Here is a 23,945-nt window from a genome sequence, read left to right as displayed (position 1 = left end):
TACAGACATGCAATAATACACAAAACACAACAAAAGCACTTGTGACTTTAAAGACTTAACAAAACGAACTCCACCAAATACATGGGTGATATCATGTGTTCCAGAAGGGTAAGCAGATGCTGCTCTATATATGACAAGTGTTCTGTTGTAAGGCTAAATGTCTGCCCCTATCTAATATACTCTCATTTCTTCTGACCTTTATTCAGTATGACATTTGTCACAGGGTCTATCATATATAGGTATTTATAATATAATAGATAATGGATATAGAAATTTCGACATTTTTCCATCTACAAGAGAAGATATTTAAATAACAGTGAAAGTGATGCCTCACAAATTATAACTTTATATGTGTTTGGGGGTTATAAGCATTGTGTATAGGTTTTACAACATTTGGTGAAGGAAACTAAAGATAATGAACTGAAAACAATTTCAGATATACAGATGGAATTAGACAGACAAGGGTAAATATAAATGTCCCCTTCAACTAGTGGCCAGGACATAAAGAATTCATTTTAACTACATTTGCTTTTAACATTTATATTTTAACATACCAGCATAGTATAATAACAATCAATATGTATATACAATTGTTGTTTAAAATCACATAAAATTAAACATTGATCCACATATAAATACGAGAAACAGAATTATAAAATAACTGCTGTTCGTCATGGTTACAATTTTGCAAACATTAACATGATAAAAAACATGTTTTAAAAATTGTGCGTACTTCATTATTGCTTTCATAACATAAAAACATTTTCCTTCATATAGCTAACTCAATTCAAATGCCTCAAAAGAGAAATCATATATAAAAGTGATAATTAGAATATCAAAGTAGCATTGAAATCAATTTCAATTTCATAATAAAATAGCTTTTTAACTGTTCAGCAATAGTATGTTGTGTTGCCTATCAAAGGCCCTTAATTTGAAGAAACAAAAGTTAAAAATTTGCATTTCTATCTATTTATAAATAAGTCTTGTAATTTTTCTTAACAAATAAAAACATTTAGATTTTGAAACAATATACATTTAGTACTAAGAATGATAACTCTTTTACTTTTCCATTTTCATAGTTTGGTCATCTCTGCTATTGGAAAACAATAAATTCAGAATTGTTATGTATGATTTCATAATAAAAAAAAATACAAAATATGGGAATGTAACATCAGGTAATTTTGTAATAAGTCAAAATAAAAGTTATATATAAAAAAGTGATAATATAAAATATTTAACAACCTCAAAGTAAAAGCATCATAAATTAAAATGGTAAATGTTGGGAATTTAGACCAGCGTATAATGCATTAAAAAACTAATTTCATCAAAACATATATTTCATTTAAGCCAAAAGTTGAATGCCTCCTGTTAGTTGAAATTAAACTCTATGGGTTATTTAATCCCTGAATACATAATAAGTAAAATGAGTACATGTAAATCATTAAATGGAATAGTTATAGTAAATCTTTTATCCAGATTGTAACATGTTTTGTAACATAAAAAATGTTAATTATTACCAACTTGTTATAATGAATATTCATCCTTCTAGTTTGTTTCTGTGTTATAAGTTTCCAGTTGTATAAGTATATCATCTAGCGTATGCTTATTTAAGAATCAAACTGTCAAAAGAACTGTATGACATGTAAACTGAGGAAAATTTTTGTATTGCTGCATTTTTATAAATAAAACAAATCTTGGTCTAATAAAGAAAATATGTGTAGGACTCTAAACATTTTTTTTCTTCAAACAGAGAAAAAGGACCATCCCACTTTGGCACGGACAATAAAGCTTCAGCATGAACATTGAACTTCAGTGTCCCAATCACCACTTTAAGTTCTACATATTTACAGACAAATAACTTTATAGCAACAAAAACCCCTATAGATTTATTTCTACTAAAAGCCTCTTAAATCTAATTGATGTCATTGCCAATCCAATAATTAATTCTTCTTTTTTCGTATATTTGCAAATTACTTTGTTTACCTTACAAAAATGCATCTGGTATAAAATAGATTTCTTTAATCTAAAAAAAATATGTTGCCTCTTATTGCATTGTCTTATTAAGTAGAAAAGCATCTTTAAAAAGGTTTTCATCAATTAAAACTGTAGTATGATCCATTTATAAGGAAAACATAAAACACTTTTTTCAATCGATTTATCATATCCATAAAAATATTATCTTTTACAAAAAAAAGTTTGCAGGTTAAAAAAAATAAAGAACATGTCAAGTAAAAGCTTTACTTCCCTTGTCAAAACTGTGTTGCATATTCACTGTTATTTCAAAACATAATTTGATATGTTTATTAAATAAACTTTGTTTGACAAAATTTATTAAGGCATAGTGTCACAACCATTTTTTTTATGTATCAGTACCATGCATGATGCAATCCTTTCATGCATTAATATCTTGTAGATGCTGTCACATGACTTTAAAAGATTAAAAATATCTTTGATTATGATAGTTCTTAATCAATATAATTAACATAAGTCCATCTAAATATATTATATAAATAACACTTCACAAGGGTTAACTATAAAATTCAGGTATCATCCATTTCTTCTTGCCAATTTCTTCAACAGTTTAACCAAACCGTGAAGAGCTAAAAATAAGTCCAAAGTACACCCCCATGATTATGACTAGGATAACCACGGAGACAACCCCTGCAGCAATACCAATGTTGGATAACTGTTTTGCTGATCTGGAGTTTTCTTTGGCACCAGCAAGATCACCCCTAGCATATGATGACTTACTCTGAAAAATATTTGACATACGATATATTATTGCTATTTTGTGCATTTTTCCTTTGATTTTATTTTTGTGATAATTTTTCATATCATGTTTATCATATTTATATGCAACATTTCATAAACTAGCTATGAAATCTGGTAGAAAAGAAAAAGCAAAGTTAAATTTATCAAATGGTAGTTCCCTAAAATTGTCCAACCAGTGGTAAATAGTTTATGCATATTAATGATGACTTGAACTGCAGATCAATTTTGAGGCTAAACTCGTTACAATACCTTCAAATCTCATTCAAAACCATATTCATAATTGTAATAGCTCCATTTACCCAAACCCCTCTCTCTCTCTCTCTCAAAATAATACAACAAAGAAGCCTTTCTTACTGACAATTGTTTGTTTTCAGTGGTAATTTGATCCTTAGATATAGTTTTAAACTAGACATGAACTATTTTAACCCCACTAAATTCTGTATGTGCCTGTTCCAATTCAGGAGCTCAGTGGTTGTTGTTGGTTCTTGACTGTAGTATTTGGTTTTTTTCAAATTGTTGTTATTAATTAGACTTCCAGTTTTTCAATTGATTTTTTTCATATTTTTCATATCAGGGCCGTTTATCATGTTTTAAAATAGCCAACTTTACTTGCTTTCATCCACTTCATTTAAACTTTCGTTATCATTATAAACATCTACTTAGTTTTATAATGCTAGGAATGATTGTGCCTATATTAAGTTTCAATTAACCCTGTGTTTTTAGAGGAGAAGATTTATTCTAAGAAAAACTAGAAAGATTTCAAGTCATGAAATGAGCTCACACTGACCTTTGTCCAAGGTGATATTCATAATACATTTTGTATATGTGCTAAAAATGTTATTTATATTTTCTATTGAAACTGGATCATTATATACCTACCTCACTGGCTTTCATAATAGCAAAAATACCAATAGGCCAGAAACAACACACTGTCACCATTATGGCCCTTGTCATGTAATCTGGGGGTGGAGGTTCAGCCATAGTAACCATTCCTGGTGCCACCTGAAAAATTAAATAACAAATCTTTTTTTAAACATCATGAACATGGTATACAATAACATTTAAAAATATTTGAAAATATTTCATCTTTACTTTACATGCAAACTACAGCGTCAAATATCTATGGAAAACACTGATTTAAAATCTAAAAAAATAGAAGAAAATAAAAAGAAGGAAGGAAAAAATGAACCCCAAATAAAATTTTGGTGTTTTTGATTAATAATGTCCTTATTCATAATTGCAAAGAGCATTTGAAGCAATTAGGGGTATGATATCAAAATTGAACTATATTCATGTTATTTAAATAGACATGTTAGATTGTATTCAACTTTTGATTAAAACATTCTTAATTCCTAAGTCTGAGCAAATTATACTGCATATATCACATATATATCAACCTGAGACACCAATATAATCCCAAGAGTTCTGCTCCAGCCTCCGGCAGGGATCATATTGGTTGAGGGTTGATATGGTGTGTGATATTGAAAAAGCCATATCATATACACTTTATTTTATAAATATGCCTCAAGTTCATGTAGATGTTTTGTATGTAACATGACGTCATACAGATATGGAGATTTGAAATGATGTCATAGACTCATACTGATTATAGCTTTGACATGACTTCATACAGATAAAGGATTTGATAAAGCCTTTGAAACAGTGACTGCAATCGATGATGTGACATCATACAGATTAAAGGTGTGATAAAGCTTTTGCAACTGTGCTGATATCAATCATCACAGGTGGCTGATACAGCACGCTTGCCTTTGATTGTATTACACATAAAATTTATCTGTACTTACCACTTACTAAGTATATAATAAAGCTATATATATATATATTTATATATACAGTGTATACAACTTGTCTAAACATCAACCCAACAATGTTAGATCTGTAAATTTGCTTTCACAAATTTATATATAGATAACTAACACAAAAAAGTCCCATATTTTATAAAAGATTAATTTCAACCCAAGTGAATAAATATAAAAAAGAAAATGTGGTATGATTGCCAATGAGACAACTACCCACATAAAGACCAAAATGACACAAACATTAACAACTATAGGTCCCCGTACGGCCTTCAACAATGAGCAAAACCCATACCGCATAGTCAGCTATAAAAGGCCCTGATAAGACATTGTAAAACAATTCAAACGAGAAAACTAACGGCCTTATTTATGTAAATAAATGAATGAAAAACAAATATATAACAAATAAACAAACGACAACCACTGAATAACAGGCTCCTGACTTGGGACAGGCACTTAAATTAATAATGTGGCGGGGTTAAACATGTTAGCGGGATCCCAACCCTCCCCTAACCTGGGACAGTGGTATACAATATGTAACAGTACAACATAAGAACGAATTATAAAAATCAGTTGAAAAAGGCTTAACTCATCAGATAGACAAACAATAAAAGTGGACGTGGCCGGGTACTTATACATCCCGACAAAAAGACACAATGAACAGATCTGAGAGTACTTGCAGTTATCTGAAAGCTAGTTCAAAGCCACTAACAACTAATAAAACAATCATGCCTCTAAGACTAAACAATCAATCCGTACGTACACATCCAACATACAATGGATTTAGTGTACAGTGTAAAGACGTCATAAACAGCCAGAGAAAAACATGACCTTGTGCAATGTCAAGTTACAGGTATCGACAGATTGTAGATCCATGAAAATGCTTGATTTAAGCCTTTTGTAGATAAAAAGTGTGTATGGAGCACATGGAGCAGATACCAAATTTCAATCCTGGTTTATGTATCAAATAATCATGATAATGAGTTTATTTACCACATTGTATTGTGCCTGATAGCCTGTCCCTGGTGCAGGAGGAAAGCCTGGGTGATCCTGTGGTTGTTGTGGTGCATAGCTCTGTCCATGCCAACTGTACTGAGGGGTGGTCTGATTATAGGCTGGAGGGGCTTCTTGAGGGGGGTATTCCTGGTCAGGATAACCTGAAAAAATAATAAACACACGTTTAAACATGTAGGCTGGAGGAAACTTTTGAGGGGGAAATCCTGGTCAGGATAATTTGCAACTAAATATAATAACTGGATTATTGGCTGAAGGGGTGTCTTGAGGGGTATTTCTAGTCAGGATAACCTGCAAGTACAAAAAATTTAAAATAGTCACATGATAAAAGGCTGGAAGGGTTTCTTGAGGGGTATTTCTGGTCAGGATAACATGCAAATAAAAACTAGGGGCTCTAAAGAGCCTGTGTTGCTCACCTTGGTCTATGTGCATATTAAACAAAGGATGCAGATGGATTCATGACAAAATTGTGTTTTGGCAATGGGGATCAATGTGTTTGTACATTGAACTTGGCCCAGTAGTTTCAGAGGAAAGTGTTAGTAGAAATTGACAAATTTTATGAAAATTGTTAAAAATTTACTATAAAGGACAATAACTCCTTAGGAAGTCAATTGACCATTTGGGTCATGTGGACTTATTTTTAGGTCTTACTTTGCTGTACATTATTGCTGTTTACAGTTTATCTCTATCTATAATAATATTCAAGATAATAACAACAAAACATTTCCTTAAAATTACCAATTCAGGGGCAGCAACCTAACAACAGGTTGTCCAATCATCTGTAAATTTCAGGGTAGATAGAGCATGACCTGATAAACAATTTAAAACCGTTAGATTTGCTCTAAATGCTTTGGTTTTTGAGTCATAAGCCAAAAAAACTGCATTTTACACGTATGTTCTATTTTTAGCTGTGGCGGTCTTCTTGGTTAGATGGCCGGGTCCCTGGACACATTTTTAAACTAGATAACACAAAGATGATTGAGGCTAAGCTTGGATTCATTTGGCACAGTAGTTTCAGAGAATATGATTTTTGTAAAAGATAACTAAGACTTACGAAAACTGGTTAAAAATTTACTATAAGGGCAATAACTCCTAAAGGGGTCAACTGACCATTTCAGTCATGTCTCTATCTATAATAATATTCAAGATTTAAAAGATTTAAAAACAACAAAATTTCCTTAAAATTACTTATTCAGGGGCAGCAACCCATGGCTAACTCATCTGAAAATTTCAGGACAGATAAATCTTGACCTAATAAACAATTTTAGCCCATGTCAGATTGCTCTAAATGCTTTGGTTTTTGAGTTATAAGCAACATTCCAGGTGGTTTCATTATAAGGTTAATTAACATTATCTCTGATTTTTTAGACTCTCATTCATATTTTTCTATAGAAGACAAAGCATTGGCTTTCAATGTTGTCATTATTTGATTTAGATGCATGACCTCCTTATAAATATGCGTGGGTCTTGAAGTTAACCAATTTTGATCACTCATGGACTTGTAGAAGTCGATATTTGCAACTTTTTGATTCTGGTTAATTATTTCTTGTTTAACAATATTGATCTTATTCAAGTCATATTTTGTTTTATATTAAAGGGAGACAAATCCTAAATCTTACAAATTTAGACCTCTATGAGTCAAAAGCAGATTCAGACTTATTTATGTCTGAGCTCTGACTGCTAAATATAATTGAAGCCATTGCCATTGGGCCAGGAGAAAGAATATTAAGCTTAAACAGTGTTAAATATCATGAATGTTTATATCTGCAAAATCATTGAAACAAAACAGGAGACTAATGAATTTCTAATGGTGTACAATGTATTTTGTATTTTGAAAGTGTTGACCATTCTTGAAGTTTAATTTGTACTATATACATGATATATGTACCTACATCATGTACATTGTACACTTCAGAAACTATTACAGTTGTAAATTGTGAAATTATATCAGTTATCTTAACTTGCAATGAAGGTTCGTATAGAAAAATGAAATAAAAAAATGGGATTCCTACATGTATACACATGTATATTCTCCTATGTAACAGTTGTAAACATGTAGGATTAATTTGGACAATACGTTTGAATAGATTTCAACAAAACAGCACTAAAATTTCTCACAATATACTTATAATTTAATATTGGATGTAATGTGCATTTTGATTGGCTGACGTTGTTTTGTTTATCAGCTCATATTGTATCATAATTTTGTCATGTGACCATGACATCATTAACGTTTTTTCATGGTTTACATTGGTTTAAAATGGTATTTAGAATTAAATTATATGAAATAACTGTAATTTTTTTTCTGTCTATTTTCGAAATACACAAACATGTAAAATAAAAAAATATGGTGCACACTTTAAGGTTCATCATAAGGAATTGAAAATATGGCCGTGTTTACATCACATTTTTTTCTCTGAGTACAGACAAACCTATGCACCCGCAAAGGTTTTAAGGGATGGCAGGAACTAGATATATACATGTATTTCAAATGCATTTTATGTTTTAAAAAATGATAAACTTGACTAGATTTTGCTATCCATTTTTTTCGTTCCTGCAGAAGGTGCTAAAATAAACTAAGTTGGGAAAGAAATGTGGTTTGAGAATCTCCCCTGGTATAATACATGTTGTGAGTAGTAATGATTTAAATGGACAATAGATGGACAATAGAAATCTACAGAAAATAGGTGATTTAAACTGTGTAACTGATTGGACCGTATCACATGAAACTCGGGTGTTTGTTTATTTTGCTATCTTCTACAGACTTGAAAAAAATGAACATCAAAATCCAGGCAAGTTTTTAATTTTCTGAAACATAGACTCCATATTACTTTTATATATCTAGTTCCTGCCATGCCTTAAAACTTTCCTAGATGTACCTGTTTGTCTGTACTCATAGTAAATTTTGAGGTGTAAACACGGCCATATTTTTCAAAACCTTAAAATAACCTGCTAAGTCATTTAATCTGTTATTTTGTAAACAGATTTAATAATTGTTACTTACTGGACATACAAAAAATTATGAACCTTAAACCTAATAAAAACCCTACTATATCACTCACGATTTCGCAATCAAAAAGAACCAGTTGGTAAACATAGTATATAAATTTTTGCTGTAACATGATAACATGTATGATAATACAGATCTTATTATTTATCTTCTTCTTCTTCTTATGGTATCCAGTTATCCATCAGATTTTTGATGATTACTAACTGCTGCGCATGCGTAGGATAATAATAAATAAATATTTACAAAATAAAGTGCCAAAAAATAAACAAATACTAACATGACATGTGGTTAAAACTATTTACATAACTACTAGGTTTACTGTTCTATATTGTAGAGAACAGTAGGTGTTAACTGTTCTCTAAAAATATTTAAAGTGGGAGAAGTACTACCTTTGGAGGTAGTACATTCCATTGTGTAATAGTATACGGAAAAAATGAATATTTGTAACAATCTTTAACTGTAAGTAAGTGTCTGTAAGTTTGTGGATGAAGTTGTCGGGTTCTATTGTCTGTTGGTATGACTATGAGTAATGTTGATGGTACAGCGACAATATGGTGTACAATTTTATAAAACATTATAAGTCTTGTTTTAAGTCTGCGTTGTTGTAGGGTAGGCCAATTTAAAGTATTGAGCATGTCTGTAACGCTACTGGTGTTGTGATAACGATTACAGGCATATCTAGCAGCCCGACGTTGAACCATCTCAAGTTTATTGCATTGTTCAGCAGTATGAGGGTTCCAAACCGAACAAGCATATTCTAGTTTAGGACGTACGAGTGCTAGATATGCCTGAGACTTAATGTTTGTAATGGATGTTTTCAGATTTCTTTTTAGAAAGCCTAGGCTTTTATTAGCATTACCAATGATGCTGTTTGTATGCTGTGTCCATTTTAAATCTGATTGCAATGTTACTCCAAGATATTTTGCGGAGGAGACAGATTCTAAAGTGTGGCCGTGAAGGATGTAGTCGTGTTTGATGGTATTTTTCTTGTTTGAGGCAGTGAGAACTGTACATTTGTCTGGATGGAAAGCCATCAGCCAGTCTTCTTCCCACTTTGCAGCAGCATCAAGATCTTCCTGAAGGCTATCACAATCTTTTTTAGATTTGATGCTTTTGTATATGATGCTGTCGTCTGCGAACAGTCTGAGTTTACTGGATTTCAAATATTCTGGTAGGTCGTGAATATATACCAGGAATAGAACTGGACCCAGAACTGTTCCCTGTGGGACACCAGAAGTAACTGGAGCAATGTCTGATGACTCTCCATCCAGAACAACTGTTTGTGTGCAGTTTGATAAGAAGGCAGAGATCCAGTTAAGGTTCATCATAACCTTTTGGCTAAAATGGCCGTATTTACACCCCAAATTTTACTCTGAGTACAGACTAACATATACACCTGCAACAGTTTTAAGGGATGGCAGGAACTAGATATATAAATTTCAAATGCATTTTATGTTTCAGAAAATTATTAACTTTTCTAGATTTTGCTATCCATTTTTTTTCGTTCCTGCAGAAGGTGCAAAAATTAACTAAGTAGTGAAAACGATTGAGAAGCTCCCCTCATATAATCAATGTTGTGAGTAGTATTGATTTAAATGGACAATAGATGGACAATAGACACCTGTAAACAATAGGTGATTTAACAGGTTTAAACTGTGTAACTGAGTGGACCATATCAAATGAAACTCAAATGTTCATGGTGTTTGATTATTTTGCTATCTTCTGCAGACTGGAAAAAAATGCACATCAAAATGCAGGTAAGTTTTTCATTTTCTGAAACTTCATATAACTTTTATATATCTAGTTCCTGCCATGCCTTTAAACTTTCCTAAATGTACCAGTTTGTCTGTGCTCATAGTAATTTTTTAGGTGTAAACACAGCCATATTTTTCAATTCCTTATGATGAACCTTAAGTGTTTCATTTTGTATACCGTAGAAATGTAGTTTATATGAGAGTCTTTAATGTAGGACTTTGTCAAAGGCTTTGGCAAAGTCCATAATTACAAGGTCTGTTTGGGTGTTGTTGTCTGAATTTGAAGCTAGTTCTTGAATGAAGGATAGAAGTTGAGTTTCACATGATCTAGAGTGTCTGAAGCCGTGCTGAAGGTCGTATAATAAGTTATTTTTTCTAGGTGGTTAATTAGGTGTTTAGTAATGACATGTTCCATAAGTTTGCAACTGATACAAGTGAGAGAGATTTGTCTGTAGTTGACTGCGTTATATTTTTCCCCTTTTTTTTTTGCTGATGAAATAATTATCAAGCTCTGCAGTCAGATTAACCCTTTTATCGTCAAAACTGTATTAAATCTTTTTGTAATTTGTTTTCTTCAGAAAAGGGTATATCTACGGACAAAATTACATGTTTACATGTACATGTACCTCTTTTTTCATGCGACATAGTTCTTGCTTGGCTTGTTGACATAAGTAAGTAAAGAAAGACAACTCTTAAATTAATATAACCAATCACCAAACACCAGGAAGAAGATAACAAACAGAAACGACACTTAATCTGGTAAGTGCTAGTATGCAAACATCATAATCTGTAAATTTATTGATTTTCACCAGAGAGAATTTACGAATATTGCCGACTTTACACAAATAAATTTATTGCAAGTAAACACAACCTACACAACTAGAAAAGTTACGACATGCAAGATATGGCATTGGAGGTTTCGAACTGGAAATATACCGGTCGACCGTCGATAAAAAAAACTTGGATCTCTCAGAAAATAAAAAAAATTAAATTAACATGCAGCTTTGTTATTATTGTCCGAGTTCATTATAGTGAATGAAATTCTTTATTTCCTCAATGTATACATATGAAGATTTTGCATACAAAAAGAACTTAATGAACTAAGTAATTATTTACACAAACAAAATTTCATATATTTTGTGATAAATACTCTATGAAATAAAAACATATTCAAATAAACACATAATACACATATTCTAGTATACACAACAAAAAACACAATGTTTTTCAATCAAAGTCTAATTAAAATTCAAAATTAAACCTGTTTTCAAATGATACATGTCAGAATTTTTTAAAAATGCACTGGGTAAACATGTTTTGATATCATATATAATATCGAATATAATAAAGATCAATTGGCAATAAAGTGAAAAAGTTAAAAAAAAATAAAACATATCGAAATACAGAAATAATGATTTGACCCCCCCCCCCCCCCCCCCCAAAAAAAAAAAAAAAAAAAAAACCTAGCACCCACTCAAACTCGCATATATATATTTAACCAAAAAAAATTGGTTCATGGTGCCCCCCCAGACATCGAAGTCCTGGATCCGCCCCTGATATGTTATACATCATGATGCTAGACCAATCTATAGGATCGAGATTGTATACAGTATCATTAACTGCTCCTAATAGTAGTTTTTAAGAAGATCATGCGCCATATTTAGTGGTGAGCCGCGTCGTGACATTTACTATATGTAGGATACATGTATATACCTGAGACATTTGTGTATAGGCATGATATCTCTGGTTTATACACACAAAACAGAACATATTGATTTTGTAGAAAAAAGAACAACAACATTTGAATGAAATATAAAATGTTCATATAGCCATAAACCTAAATATTGGTATTCATATTATAAATCATATAGATCATAAAATAATAACAACAATCATCGTTAACTTACAGAGTATATTAATTCACGTTTCGTCTAACATGTAGACATTTAATAATATGGTTTCGTAAATACGTGTAGTACGTACAGAAAAAAAATCATTAGTTGACACTGAGACTACGTACTATAACACATAATGTTGTTATTATCAACTAATTCGTATCTACAGAGTGTGGCCAAAAGTATTCGTCACTTGTGATTTTTTCTTATATATTGTATATAAAACAATTTTTTTCTCAAAAAAATGTGTTTGAGTCATTTTTGGTTTGATTTTGAGCAACTTGGTACCAATAGAAGCAGAATTGTCACAGGTTTATTTGTTTATTAGGTTATATGTAGTTTTGTGGATTATTTTTATTTTTTTCACAAGATAAACACAAAATATTATTTCCTCTTCAGATCACCTCCTCTTTATTAATTATATTAAATTTTGTACGTTTATTTACGTTTGAAGTTGGATTCATAACAAACTGGACATATATATATATTACAGTTAATTACTATTAATAATTATTGCAATATGCATTTTGTTTACAGTAAATGAATTATCAGTATTTAGTTCTAAATCAATCCTAATTCTATCCCATTTTTGAATGATAGTTTTTCATATGTGACGTTATGCTGTTTCTAAATTTCATAAATTCAAATGTGGCATAACGTTTCTGCCTTTTCGCCATCGTATGTGACGTCACATTTTTTTTAATAACGTTGACGCCTGAACTGATTCGGATGTGTGTCTATTTTGTGATAAACTTGGGTTTAGTTTTCTGTAATTAGTTAATATTTCAGTTTCATTATGTATATCGCTTTCATATTCATTTGTTAAAATTTACTGGTTGCAATAGCATTAAGTGTTCTATATTATAAGGAATCCCCCCGATGTTCTTATCCCGTGCATAAAAACAATGCCGTGTTTGTCAAAACCTTTTCAACTTTTGATCTTCAGTGCCGTACAACTTTTTACCTTTTTCACGTTCGATCTTTTATATCTAGGCGTTATGTATTCAGGTTTAGTTTTCTGTAATTTTTAATACTTCAGTTTCTTTATAATGTATATCTCTTCATATTCATTTGATAAAATTTACTGTTTGCCATAGCATGAATTGTTCTATATAATAAGAATGTTCTTATCCCGGGCATAAAAAACAATGCCGTATTTGGCGAAACCTTTTCAACTTTTGATCTTCAGTGCTGTACAACTTTGTACTTTTTTTCACTTTCGATCTTTTATATCTAGGCGTCACTGGTGAGTCTTGTGTGGACAAGGCGCGTTTTTGACGTATTGAATTTTAAACCTGATGCTTTTTGTTATCTATTAATCATGTTTTTCTTTGTCTAATATGTTCTCCTATTTATTTGTATTGTAGTCCTGTAATATTATGTTGTCATTTCAATATTATATTTAACTTTGCCATTAAAGTGCGAGGTTTGGCATGCCATAAAACCAGGTTTAACCCACCACTTTTATTCCCATTTAAAAGTGTCCTGTACCAAGTCAGGAAGATGGTCATTGTTATATTATTGTTCGTTTCTCTGTATGTTGCATTTTAACGTTGAGTCGTTTGTGTTTTCTCTTATTTTTGAGATATTGAGATAAGACGTGGCACGGTACTTGTCTATCCCAAATTCATGTATTTGGTTTTCATGTTATATTTGTTATTCTCGTGGTGTTTTGTCTGATGATTGGTCAGTTTCTGTGTGTGTTGAGTTTCGGTGTTGTGTCGTTGTTCTCCTCTTATATTTAATGCGTTTCGCTCGGTTTTGGTTTGTTACCCCGATTTTGTTTTTTGTCCATGGATTTATGAGTTTTGAACAGCGGTATACTACTGTTGCCTTTATTTAATAACGTAAAACTGCTTTTAATTCAATTCGCAGTATCGTCTATAAATGAAAAAAAAGAATGGGTACGAAGAAAAGTTGTGCGTTTGCAATGTCTTTGGTCGAGATGCTATCTAAGAATGAAATGATTGCCTTCTGACGGAATGTTGTTATTTTTTTTTATCATCATGATAATGCTTTATTATCCGGATACATGTGTACTTTACCGAACTGCAGACGTACTTTCCATACGCTCTTTAACTTCTTCTCTCTTTTTTATGAGTTTTACACACACCAACTGTTTATTTGCATAATTTGTTATATCTTTTGATATATTCGTTTATTTCTTTTAATTTATATCATTTTAAAAAGAATAAATAACAGAATGTCATACATCATTTAACCCTGTTTTTTCTCTCTCTCAACTACATTACCTAGGACATTTAAATACGTACATGTATACACTTTACCCTTAAATGTATCTTTAATTTCCACTTACTGCATGAATATACATGTAATCATCGTGTTTATGGCATAATAAAATACGATTTTACTCTATGAATATTTGATTTTATCCGTCTACACACATTGGTTTCACGAGACTACAATAGTGCATTAGATTGATATATGTCTGTAAATCTATGAGTTAACAACTGACGAGTTCGGACAGTTTGTACATACTTATTTGGATTATTCTATTCAAAATATTAACTTTCAGAAGTTGCCTCTAGAGTTATGTGTGCCAAATCTTAGATTTCAAGGTAAGAATTAAGGATAATTTAACAATCCATCCTTGGATATTACATGTAATCATATAATATTTTTTCTTCATGTTTTTATTTTTTTGTCACACATTTGCTCTTGTGACAATATAGACATATCGCTGACTATATGCGGTATGGGCTTTGCTCATTGTTGAAGGCCGTACGGTGACCTATAATAGTTAATATTTGTGTCATTTTGGTCTTTTGTGGATAGTTGTCTCATTGGCAATCATACACATCTTCTTTTTTATAAACATATATTTCTATATTTTTTATAGCTTCTTTAAAACTCGTTCAACATGTCCAAAAAAATTTTTAACTACGAATAATTACAATTTTTGTCTTTCATGTACATGAACATCTACAAAATTTATATGCTGAACACCAATACCTGTATTGATCTATTGAGTTAAATTATAGTTGTATCATACATAATAAGAGTTGTCTTGCTTTGATAACTACCAAATTACCCAAATTTACGACTGTAAAATAAACATGTACGTTTGGTTTAACTATATACACATCTTATATTTTATAATGATATACAACGAATAAACACAGTTTAAATGAACTGTTGGAAATCAACTTTTCATTGGGTTATCGCCTTCGTCATTTTTTTAATAGTCAATTTTATCATTACTGAGGGTGTAGATGAGCTTGTACAATACACAGAATAATGAACAAAAATGTAAAGAATATAGAAAAGGGACGCCAAAGGAAAGTGAATAGAGAACAACGAGGTACTAAAATCAGAGACATATATACATATATACATATGTGTATATATGTCTCTGCTATACACATATACATATGTGTATTTATGTCTCTGCTAAAATATAAAGAATAGAGAATAATGTTCTAAAAAGTTAAAGAATACAGTAATGAAGGATAACCATCCAAAACTCGTAATGCTCTGCATTTTAGACTAAAAAAAACACCGTTGGAAATGACACATTTTCCTCATTTGTTAGCTGCTTATCCGTAGCTCTTAGGTCTTGAGTTTTTTTTTGTAGTATTTGCACAAGGACCTAAGAGCTACGAGGTTCCGCAGCAACTCACATTTGTCTGGGAATTATCTTATGTTTCATTGTGTGCAAGGCAATGTCCGAGAAGAATGCAACATAATAGAGTTAACTTTTCAAGAATATCTTATAGTTTCTGTATTTTGAAGTAGAAAAAGAAGTACTACAACGAAGAAGCCAGTTTTAAAGGTTTACATTTAAATAGATATAGGAAAATGGTTTATTCCTTGAATGCCAACATCCTTTGATCTACCGACAATTTACCTGTAAAATTATGTTGGCATTCGAGGAATAGGTGCAATAGTTATCACAACAAAAGTGGATGCTTTTCAAAACAATCATTCTGGTAAAACAGAAAGGTAAATTCCAGGTAGTTAAATCACATTGACTTTCATGTTTGTAAAAATGTTGAAAATTCATTCAACTGCTTGAACCAATATGCTCTTCTCTAAACTTTGAAATTGTTGCATCACTAGGTCTTTGGACTTTGATGCTTTTTTCAATATTTCTATAGTTTTGTGTGCTGTAATTTTCTCCTATTTCATTTGATAGAATTTCTCAGAACTTTGTATATTCTTATACTTTTTTCATAGCATAAAAAGAAGAACATTTTGAATAAGGTTTTTTGTTTGCAGAGAGAACACAGAAAACAATACATATAACATATTAAAGTAAACAGATAAGCAGATTGAAAAAAGCACTTTAAATCTTCAAGTGTGAATATGGTTGAATATTTTATAATACAAGCCATTTTCATTTAACAGTCTATTACAAGTGTAAAATTTAATAAATTATTGTTCAATCAAAAAAGTTAATAAAGTTTATATTTACTAATAAAATATGCAATGTGATATGGATTTAGATGATAAAATCTATTATATCCTTTTTTGAGTTTGAAATAATTGTATTTTACTAGAATTTTTTTTTTTTTTTAATATGTATTATGTTAAGAAATATTTCCATTCCCAAAATATTTATTTTAATAAAAAGTAGTAAAAATATTTTTATTTTCTGAAATCTATAGAATTCATGATACTTTTAACCCCAAAATCTTCTATATTTTCTTATCAAAAAGTGATTAAATGTTGCAATTTTATCAAGTTCTCTAATTAAGTTTTACAGTTTAATACTTATATAATCATTTAAATAGTTATAAAAACACCTATTGTTCTTATACAAACATCTATTGAAATATTTTTGTTGGCATTCAAGGAATAGGTAACATATAAAATGTTGGCATTCGAGGAAGACACCAGGAAAATGTGGTATGAGTGCCAATGAGACAACTCTCCATCCAAATAAAATTTATAAAAGTAAACCATTATAGGTCAATGTACGGCCTTCAACACAAAGCCCTGGCTTACACCGAACAACAAGCTATAAAGGGCCCCAAAGTTACTAGTGTAAAACCATTCAAACTGGAAATCTATAAAAAAAAAAAAAACGAGAAACGAGAAACAAGTATAAATTACATAAACAAACGACAACATCTGTACATCAGATTTTTTAGTCTGTATTTTTCTATGATTTTCATGGCTTTGTCATTTTCTCTCGACATATGAGTTTTGGAAATCTCTATGGAATTTACTGCCTCTATTATTTTTATGTAAGCACATTTTGAAATTATTCTTGGTCTAAATAAAAAAAAATCGTAAAATATGATGTTATTCACGTGGTTGTGATATGAAAATAGAATTTTAGAAACCTGCATAATTCATATAGTGTAATTTTTAAACTGACAAGGCCAAATATCCCTTATGAATATGAGTTTCATATCATTAATACGTTATGAGCCTCGATTTACAGAATATGTAAAATTCATACAGGGTTATAATGAAACGACTAGATTCATATATATCCATAATTACATTTCAGCTAAAAATATTTTGTAATACCTTTGTGCATGCAAGTATTAGTAAAATGTTTTAAAGACAATTTTGCTTAATCCAGGCAATATGTCCATAATGGGGAATACCCATTTCTTCATAATGAAAAAAAGTATAAATGATTATGATGATAAATAACGATGATTAATAATAAATGACAAAAGTATAACAGCCATTTATTATTCCAATAATGTTCTTGAGTTTGAATTTCATTGTTCAATATCATGAAAACCAACCTTTACACATATCTTATAAGGATAATGTTACGAAACTCAGCTGTGTAAATATCCATTATTTTCTATGTGAAATAAATCGTTTAGTTCCTTTTATTGGAACTATATGTAATAAAAGGTTATTTTAACAATATTCATTGATTTGTTAAGTCAGCCTTCCAGACTTACTTTTTATTGAGATTGATAACCATACTTAGAAAAAAAATCACACTAAAATGTGCTGCGGTCAATGCTTTTACAACCTAAAACAACACTAAACTAGTATATTCAATTGTTATAATAACTGTTTTGCTTGAACACTGAAAATACGAGTCAAAAATAGCCGTTCGTTTCCAATTGTTGTTACCGCAAAACCGTCCCCTTTCAACGAATGTTATCTACCGAATAAGACTAAATATGACCGGGTTTGTACTAACATGAGCAACACGATAAGAACTGTAGTCCTCATTCCACTTTTTAGCTCACCTGGCTCAAAGGGCCAAGTGAGCTTTTTCAATCACTTGGCGCCCGTCGTCCGTCGTTAGCTTTTACAAAAATCTTCTCCTCTGAAACTACTGGGCCAAATTAAACCAAATTTGGCCATAATCATCATTGGGGTATCTAGTTTAAAAATGTGTCCGATGACCCCGCCAATCAAGCAAGATGGCCAACATAGCTAAAAATAGAACATAGGGGTCAAATGCAGTTTTTGACTTATAACTCAAAAACCAAAGCATTTAGAGCAAACCTGACAGGGTAAAATTGTTTAATAGGTCAAGATCTATCTGCCCTGTAATTTTCAGATGAATCAGACGACCTGTTGTTAGGTTGCTGCCTCTGAATCGGGAATTTTAAGGAAATTTTGCTGTTTTTGGTTATTATCTTGAATATTATTATAGATAGAAATAAACTGTAAACAGCAACAATGTTCAGCAAAGTAAGATTTACAAATAAGTCAACATGACAAAAATGGCCAATTGACCCACTAAGGAGTTATTGTCCTATATAGTCAATTTTTAACAATTTTGATTAAAATTTGTAAATTTAAACTAACATTTTCTAATGAAACTACTTGACCAATTTCATTATAGATAGAAATAGTTGTAAGCAGCAAGAATATTCAGTAAAGTAAGATGTACAAACACATCACCATCACCAAAACACAATTTTGTCATGAATTCATCTGCGTCCTTTGTTTAATATTCACATAGACCAAGGTGAGCGACACAGGCTCTTTAGAACCTCTAGTTTATGCAAGTGACTGTCTGAATTCCCTCATTCCAATGCTATATGTCTTCTTTGAAGAACCCATTTATATAAATGTATAACTGATTTGCTCTCTTCCTGAATATATGAATATGCATGAAATGTTTGTAATTGGACGTTCAACAAACAACAATTATACATTCAAATCAAGTTTCAAGAACATCGTTTCAATAAATGTTTGATTTTGACAGTTAATGAAAATGATACCCAATGCAACAAGCCAGCAACATAACTAAATAAAAATAGAAAAAATTAAACGTAGTCTTGTTTAGCGAAAAACAGTTATCATGTGACTAGGAAAAAATGGAATTTAAATTGGCTTGTATTCATTCTGACTTAAAATCAATCGGAAATGTATAGTTCAACATCATGTTTGCTATTTTAAACAATTTAATTCATTACCTTAAGATCAATTAAGTTGACTTTTATATAACAAATCACAATATTTTGTCGTTAAATTAAAAGTTTTGGAATTCCAGTAAGAAATGTTTTTAAAGTGGATTTTCATTTGAAAAAAAAAACAGTTATAATATTTTAACCAAATTATGTCAGGTTCTTTTTATCTTCCTGCAAAACGTGTTTGCTCTAGATACTGTATTAAAAATCAATGGTTCCCGGAAACAATTACTTCAGTTAAACCTGATTACTGGTATTAAATACACGACAATATATTATTTAACACAAATATTGAATGTTTCATTTCACATGTATGTTAAATATTCCAATTGTTATGCTGAACAATACTCACTGGCCAATACATTTGAATAATTCATTAACCTATATTGGTTAAAAGTTGAGATAATCCAAGATATGAACACTTTTTGGTAAGTTTTTATTCTTTATTCTTTTACCTTGATATGGGAGGATTGTGATTGATACTCGCTCTCTGTAAAGCAATTAAAGTAGCAATAATAAAATGGAAATGGGAATATGCCAAAGAGACAACAACCCGATCAAAGAGCAGACAACAGTTCACTAAGGATTTGAAATGGCCATAAGAAGTTGAAGATTTTTAATTAGGTACCTCACTTTAAAAGGACAAAGACATTTCCCCTCAAACTGTGCATTTTTGTGTTGCAACGTCAGTACTGGCAACATTTTAAATGATTCCAATAGCGTTTAAATTACTTTGACCGCCACCCAGGATCCCAAATTCAGGGATTCAAAATCATCATTTGAAACCTTTGGCTACAGTATATTTTATAGCGTATGTTGCAGCCAAGGATTTCATTTTGGTCTACAAAATCATCGTTTTTTTGGCGACATGTCCAAAATATGCCGACTTTTAAGCCTAGAATGCACTTCTATGAGGAGACCAATTTGTTTGACCTATCAGTAATTAAGGTTTAAATCCATTTAAGAACCAAAGTATGGTCATGTTGATATTTTATGAGAAAGTTAAATGTCAAGGCCATATTTGCCATAAAATGAATCTTGTCTGTGCTGTTTCTCAAATACGCATGCTGCATTTAGGATTATAAAAACTTAGTTTTCGGCCCTTAGCCCGAAGTCCGAATATAATTATAAAGTAATGACTAGTGTATTTCTGAAGATTTTTAGCTTTTGAACTAGCACGATTAAAATCTATTCGTGTTGGTTCAGTACAAAGCACTGTTAAAGTTCATATATAGTTATACATTACGCTTAAATTATCTCGCCTTAAATATGTCGATGATTTGACTTGACACTCACCGGTAAATCACCATATATCCTTCTATCCATATTCTCAAAATTGCAAAATAACTCGTTTAGATAATCCAGGACATTCACTATCTAAAACTATGTTATTTGTTCTGGTTTATTCTTTTTTTTACGTACATCACCTATCGCTTATTCATGCGTACATCTCTCACTGCTGACCTGTAATGTGTAGGTACATATGCTACAATATTTATATTTCGTTATATTCTTTCTTAACCAGGAGCCTGCTGTATCTGTGATGAGTCTTAACAACTCACTCTTACTTCATTTGAACTCTAGCAGTACACAAATAATACACAAACAGAATAAAAGAAATAACCAACAAATTGCACATTACATCATTCAACATCAACACTAAAACCCAGCTCCTACTATAACTAATAATTCATTGACTAATTCAGCAGTTAAAATTAACAAGTGGCACTTAAAAATAATCATAGATGTGTATAATATCCAAATTGAGTTAAAAAAAAACCTCACACAACACTGGTATCAGGATTCCGCATACGCGAGTTTCATCTAGAAAAGACTTGTCAGTGATGCTGAAATAAAAAACTGGTCAAATTAAGAAAGGAATTTAAAGAGCACTAAGGCACACATTTTCTAAAAGTTTTTAAAAATACATCTAAGGTAATCAATTCCTTGTGGAGTAAGTCTTTAGGAATTCGTAAAATTCAAGGATTTGTGATCAATTAATCTACATGTATAACAATGATTATATTAGTAATACAGCACAATATCCAAACACCTACCAATTTAAGCAATATGAAAATGATGTGAGGAAGACATTTTCGTTTTCTGTACTGTTCGTATTCTTAAAAATGTCTTATAATAGTTAAAGCTTATTGCTGGTACGTTTGTATACTCTAATATTTAATCGTTTAAATGTATCAATCTGCAGTCCACAAAAACGACCACATAAGGATTTTAATTTAATTTCCCGTCTTCATTTGATCATAGTGGCAATAGCTGAGAACGTATAGACATTCGACGCGAATGATAGAGTGATTATAATGCTAATGAATATGAATATTTCAACTGATATTTGGATACTTTTAGCGCATCTTATATACTGTCAGATTGTCTCTGATAAAGTGTTTAAATCACATATAAAACAATGTATTTTAAACCAATGATATCTTTTAACTGACAATGCAATAAAGGCTCGATTGTTACTTTTATGTTTAAAAAGTAAATCTAAAATCGTTAAAGTTTGAAGTTGACGTGCTGCTGATTTAAAAGATCAATCAAAATAACATAAATAGTAAATTAAAACCATAAGTAAACTTTTGATATGCTTTTAAAAGAAAATCTTAAATATCCAGATGTGAAATCAAGTCTCCATCTGTGTACATTATCGCAGCATGAAGTTCAAATAAGGGATTCATTCCATATTTTAATCCTAAAACACCAAAAACAAAATGATCATTATGTTTTATTTTTATAGTTCTGAATACATGTATTCTTCTCGGTAAACCAGTTTTGTCATTCAAAACCAGGTCCATGTACAAATGTCATATATATAGGCATTGTGTTCAGATTGTCCTACTTTTTGAATGTATATACTCATACTCATAATACTTTAATAACAAACTAGATACCGATTTAGAAAGATCGAATGACGATCGGAATATTCATAAAGTAAACATATATTGTTCTCGATAAAAAAAATAACACGCACAAAATTTAAAAAAAAAGAACGGATAGTAAATAAAGAAGTTCAATTACACATCAAAGAAATTGGGGTGTTTGTATTGACAAGAGTTATCAATGTATATTAAGTGCTTTTAACTTTTTTAACTTGTATGTCAATAATTGTGGTCAAGTGGTGTTGTACACGGACTGAATACTAAGACACGCACTCAATATATAAGTCATTTAATATTTAAGAAAGAATAAAAAAGAAAAATCGTTCTTCTAAGCAAAAAGTTAAAAGTAAAATCACAAAAATACTGAACTGCGAGGAAAATTCAAAACGGAAAGTCCCTAATAAAATGACAAAATCAATGGATAAAACACATCAAACGAATGGACAACAACTGTCATATTCCTGACTTGGTACCTGTATTTTCAAATGTTGAAAATGGTGGATTGAATTTATAGCGCTAAACCTCTCACTTTAATGACAGTCGCATTAAATTTTTAACACTAACGTTTTATACCGTGACCTACGACGTACCTGTGGAATGTTATTCTACACATGCAGTGCTCTGGTAAAGTATTTTAAATACACAAGAATATTGTTTACCCACAACTATGGCTTATGTATTGGCTGGTATTAAATGCTATTTTTTTTTTTATACATTTCCAGTTTATAGAATTACATCATTATTCTTAAACTAAACTTTGATACTCATTCAGGCTAAGTTGACCAGGGAGGATCTACATGTTCTAATAACTAAATAGTTCCTTTATTTTTTCCCCCGCACTTCGTTGTATTTTATCTTAAGCTTTCAAAACTTTGATCTAAAGCGTAACCGATAAAGGCTCAACCATATCATACGTTTTTTAAATCCAAATAATGTAAAGCATAAAATTCTTCCCTAAAATATTCTTATTTTTACTACTAGCCATTGCTCGTTTATTATCTAAGAATCAATATAACACTGAGGTAGATTGATTGACATAAAATAGCTGTAACATGTCATAAATAGGGTTACGAATTTCACTATATTTGAAAATGTCCTGTCATAGAAATATCAGGAAAACATTCTACCATTACATTGCTCACAATACAATTAATATCATATTTCGTTTTCTGTTTACTATGATGATTCCCACGTTAACATATACATAATATAAGAATTATAAACGGGAAAACATTAGCCTTTCTGGTTGACTAATACTCTATTTTATGTTTCTTTATATTATTTTTTGTATTATTCATCATGAATATATCAAATTTCTCCCATATATGCAAACACTTCAGCATGGCACGTTTGAATGTAGTATCTGAACTTCTGAACTGTCTACTGTGGTTTAAAATAGTACACCATCGGTGTCTATCTTTTTTT

At 30.8% G+C, this 23,945-nt stretch overlaps 2 protein-coding genes across 2 annotated transcripts in view; one reads left to right on the top strand and one right to left on the bottom strand.

Annotated features, from left to right (window-relative positions):
* Positions 1-1,063: 1,063 nt before the first annotated feature.
* On the bottom strand, positions 1,064-11,083 carry LOC134685518 (proline-rich transmembrane protein 1-like). The gene is made up of 4 exons (XM_063545279.1): positions 10,994-11,083; positions 5,583-5,746; positions 3,652-3,774; positions 1,064-2,752 (listed from the first exon to the last, which is right to left on the bottom strand). Exons 1-4 carry the CDS (start codon positions 11,034-11,036, stop codon positions 2,582-2,584), a joined length of 501 nt encoding a protein of 166 aa, XP_063401349.1. The 5' UTR covers positions 11,037-11,083; the 3' UTR covers positions 1,064-2,581.
* Positions 11,084-20,030: 8,947 nt separating this feature from the next.
* The window catches only part of LOC134685515 (alpha-1,3-mannosyl-glycoprotein 4-beta-N-acetylglucosaminyltransferase C-like), a 54,646-nt gene continuing 50,731 nt past the window's right edge, over positions 20,031-23,945 (top strand). The window contains exon 1 of the mRNA XM_063545276.1: positions 20,031-20,054. The gene's annotated coding sequence lies outside the window, so the exon portion shown is untranslated. The remainder of the gene's footprint in view (positions 20,055-23,945) is intronic.

Source organism: Mytilus trossulus, chromosome 9 (genome assembly GCF_036588685.1).
Source record: "Mytilus trossulus isolate FHL-02 chromosome 9, PNRI_Mtr1.1.1.hap1, whole genome shotgun sequence".
Taxonomy (NCBI): domain Eukaryota; kingdom Metazoa; phylum Mollusca; class Bivalvia; order Mytilida; family Mytilidae; genus Mytilus; species Mytilus trossulus.
The sequence above is the reverse complement of the archived record's forward strand: the minus strand, read 5'-3'. Positions and strand labels throughout refer to the sequence as shown.

Coding starts and splice junctions, on each gene's coding strand:
- LOC134685518 (XM_063545279.1), bottom strand. CDS start 11,036: ATGTCAACAAGCCAAGCAAGAACTATGTCGCATGAAAAAAGAG. Junction 5,747..10,993: donor TATGTCGCATGAAAAAAGAG/GTACATGTACAT, acceptor TTATTTTTTCAG/GTTATCCTGACCAGGAATAC. Junction 3,775..5,582: donor ATCAGGCACAATACAATGTG/GTAAATAAACTC, acceptor TTAATTTTTCAG/GTGGCACCAGGAATGGTTAC.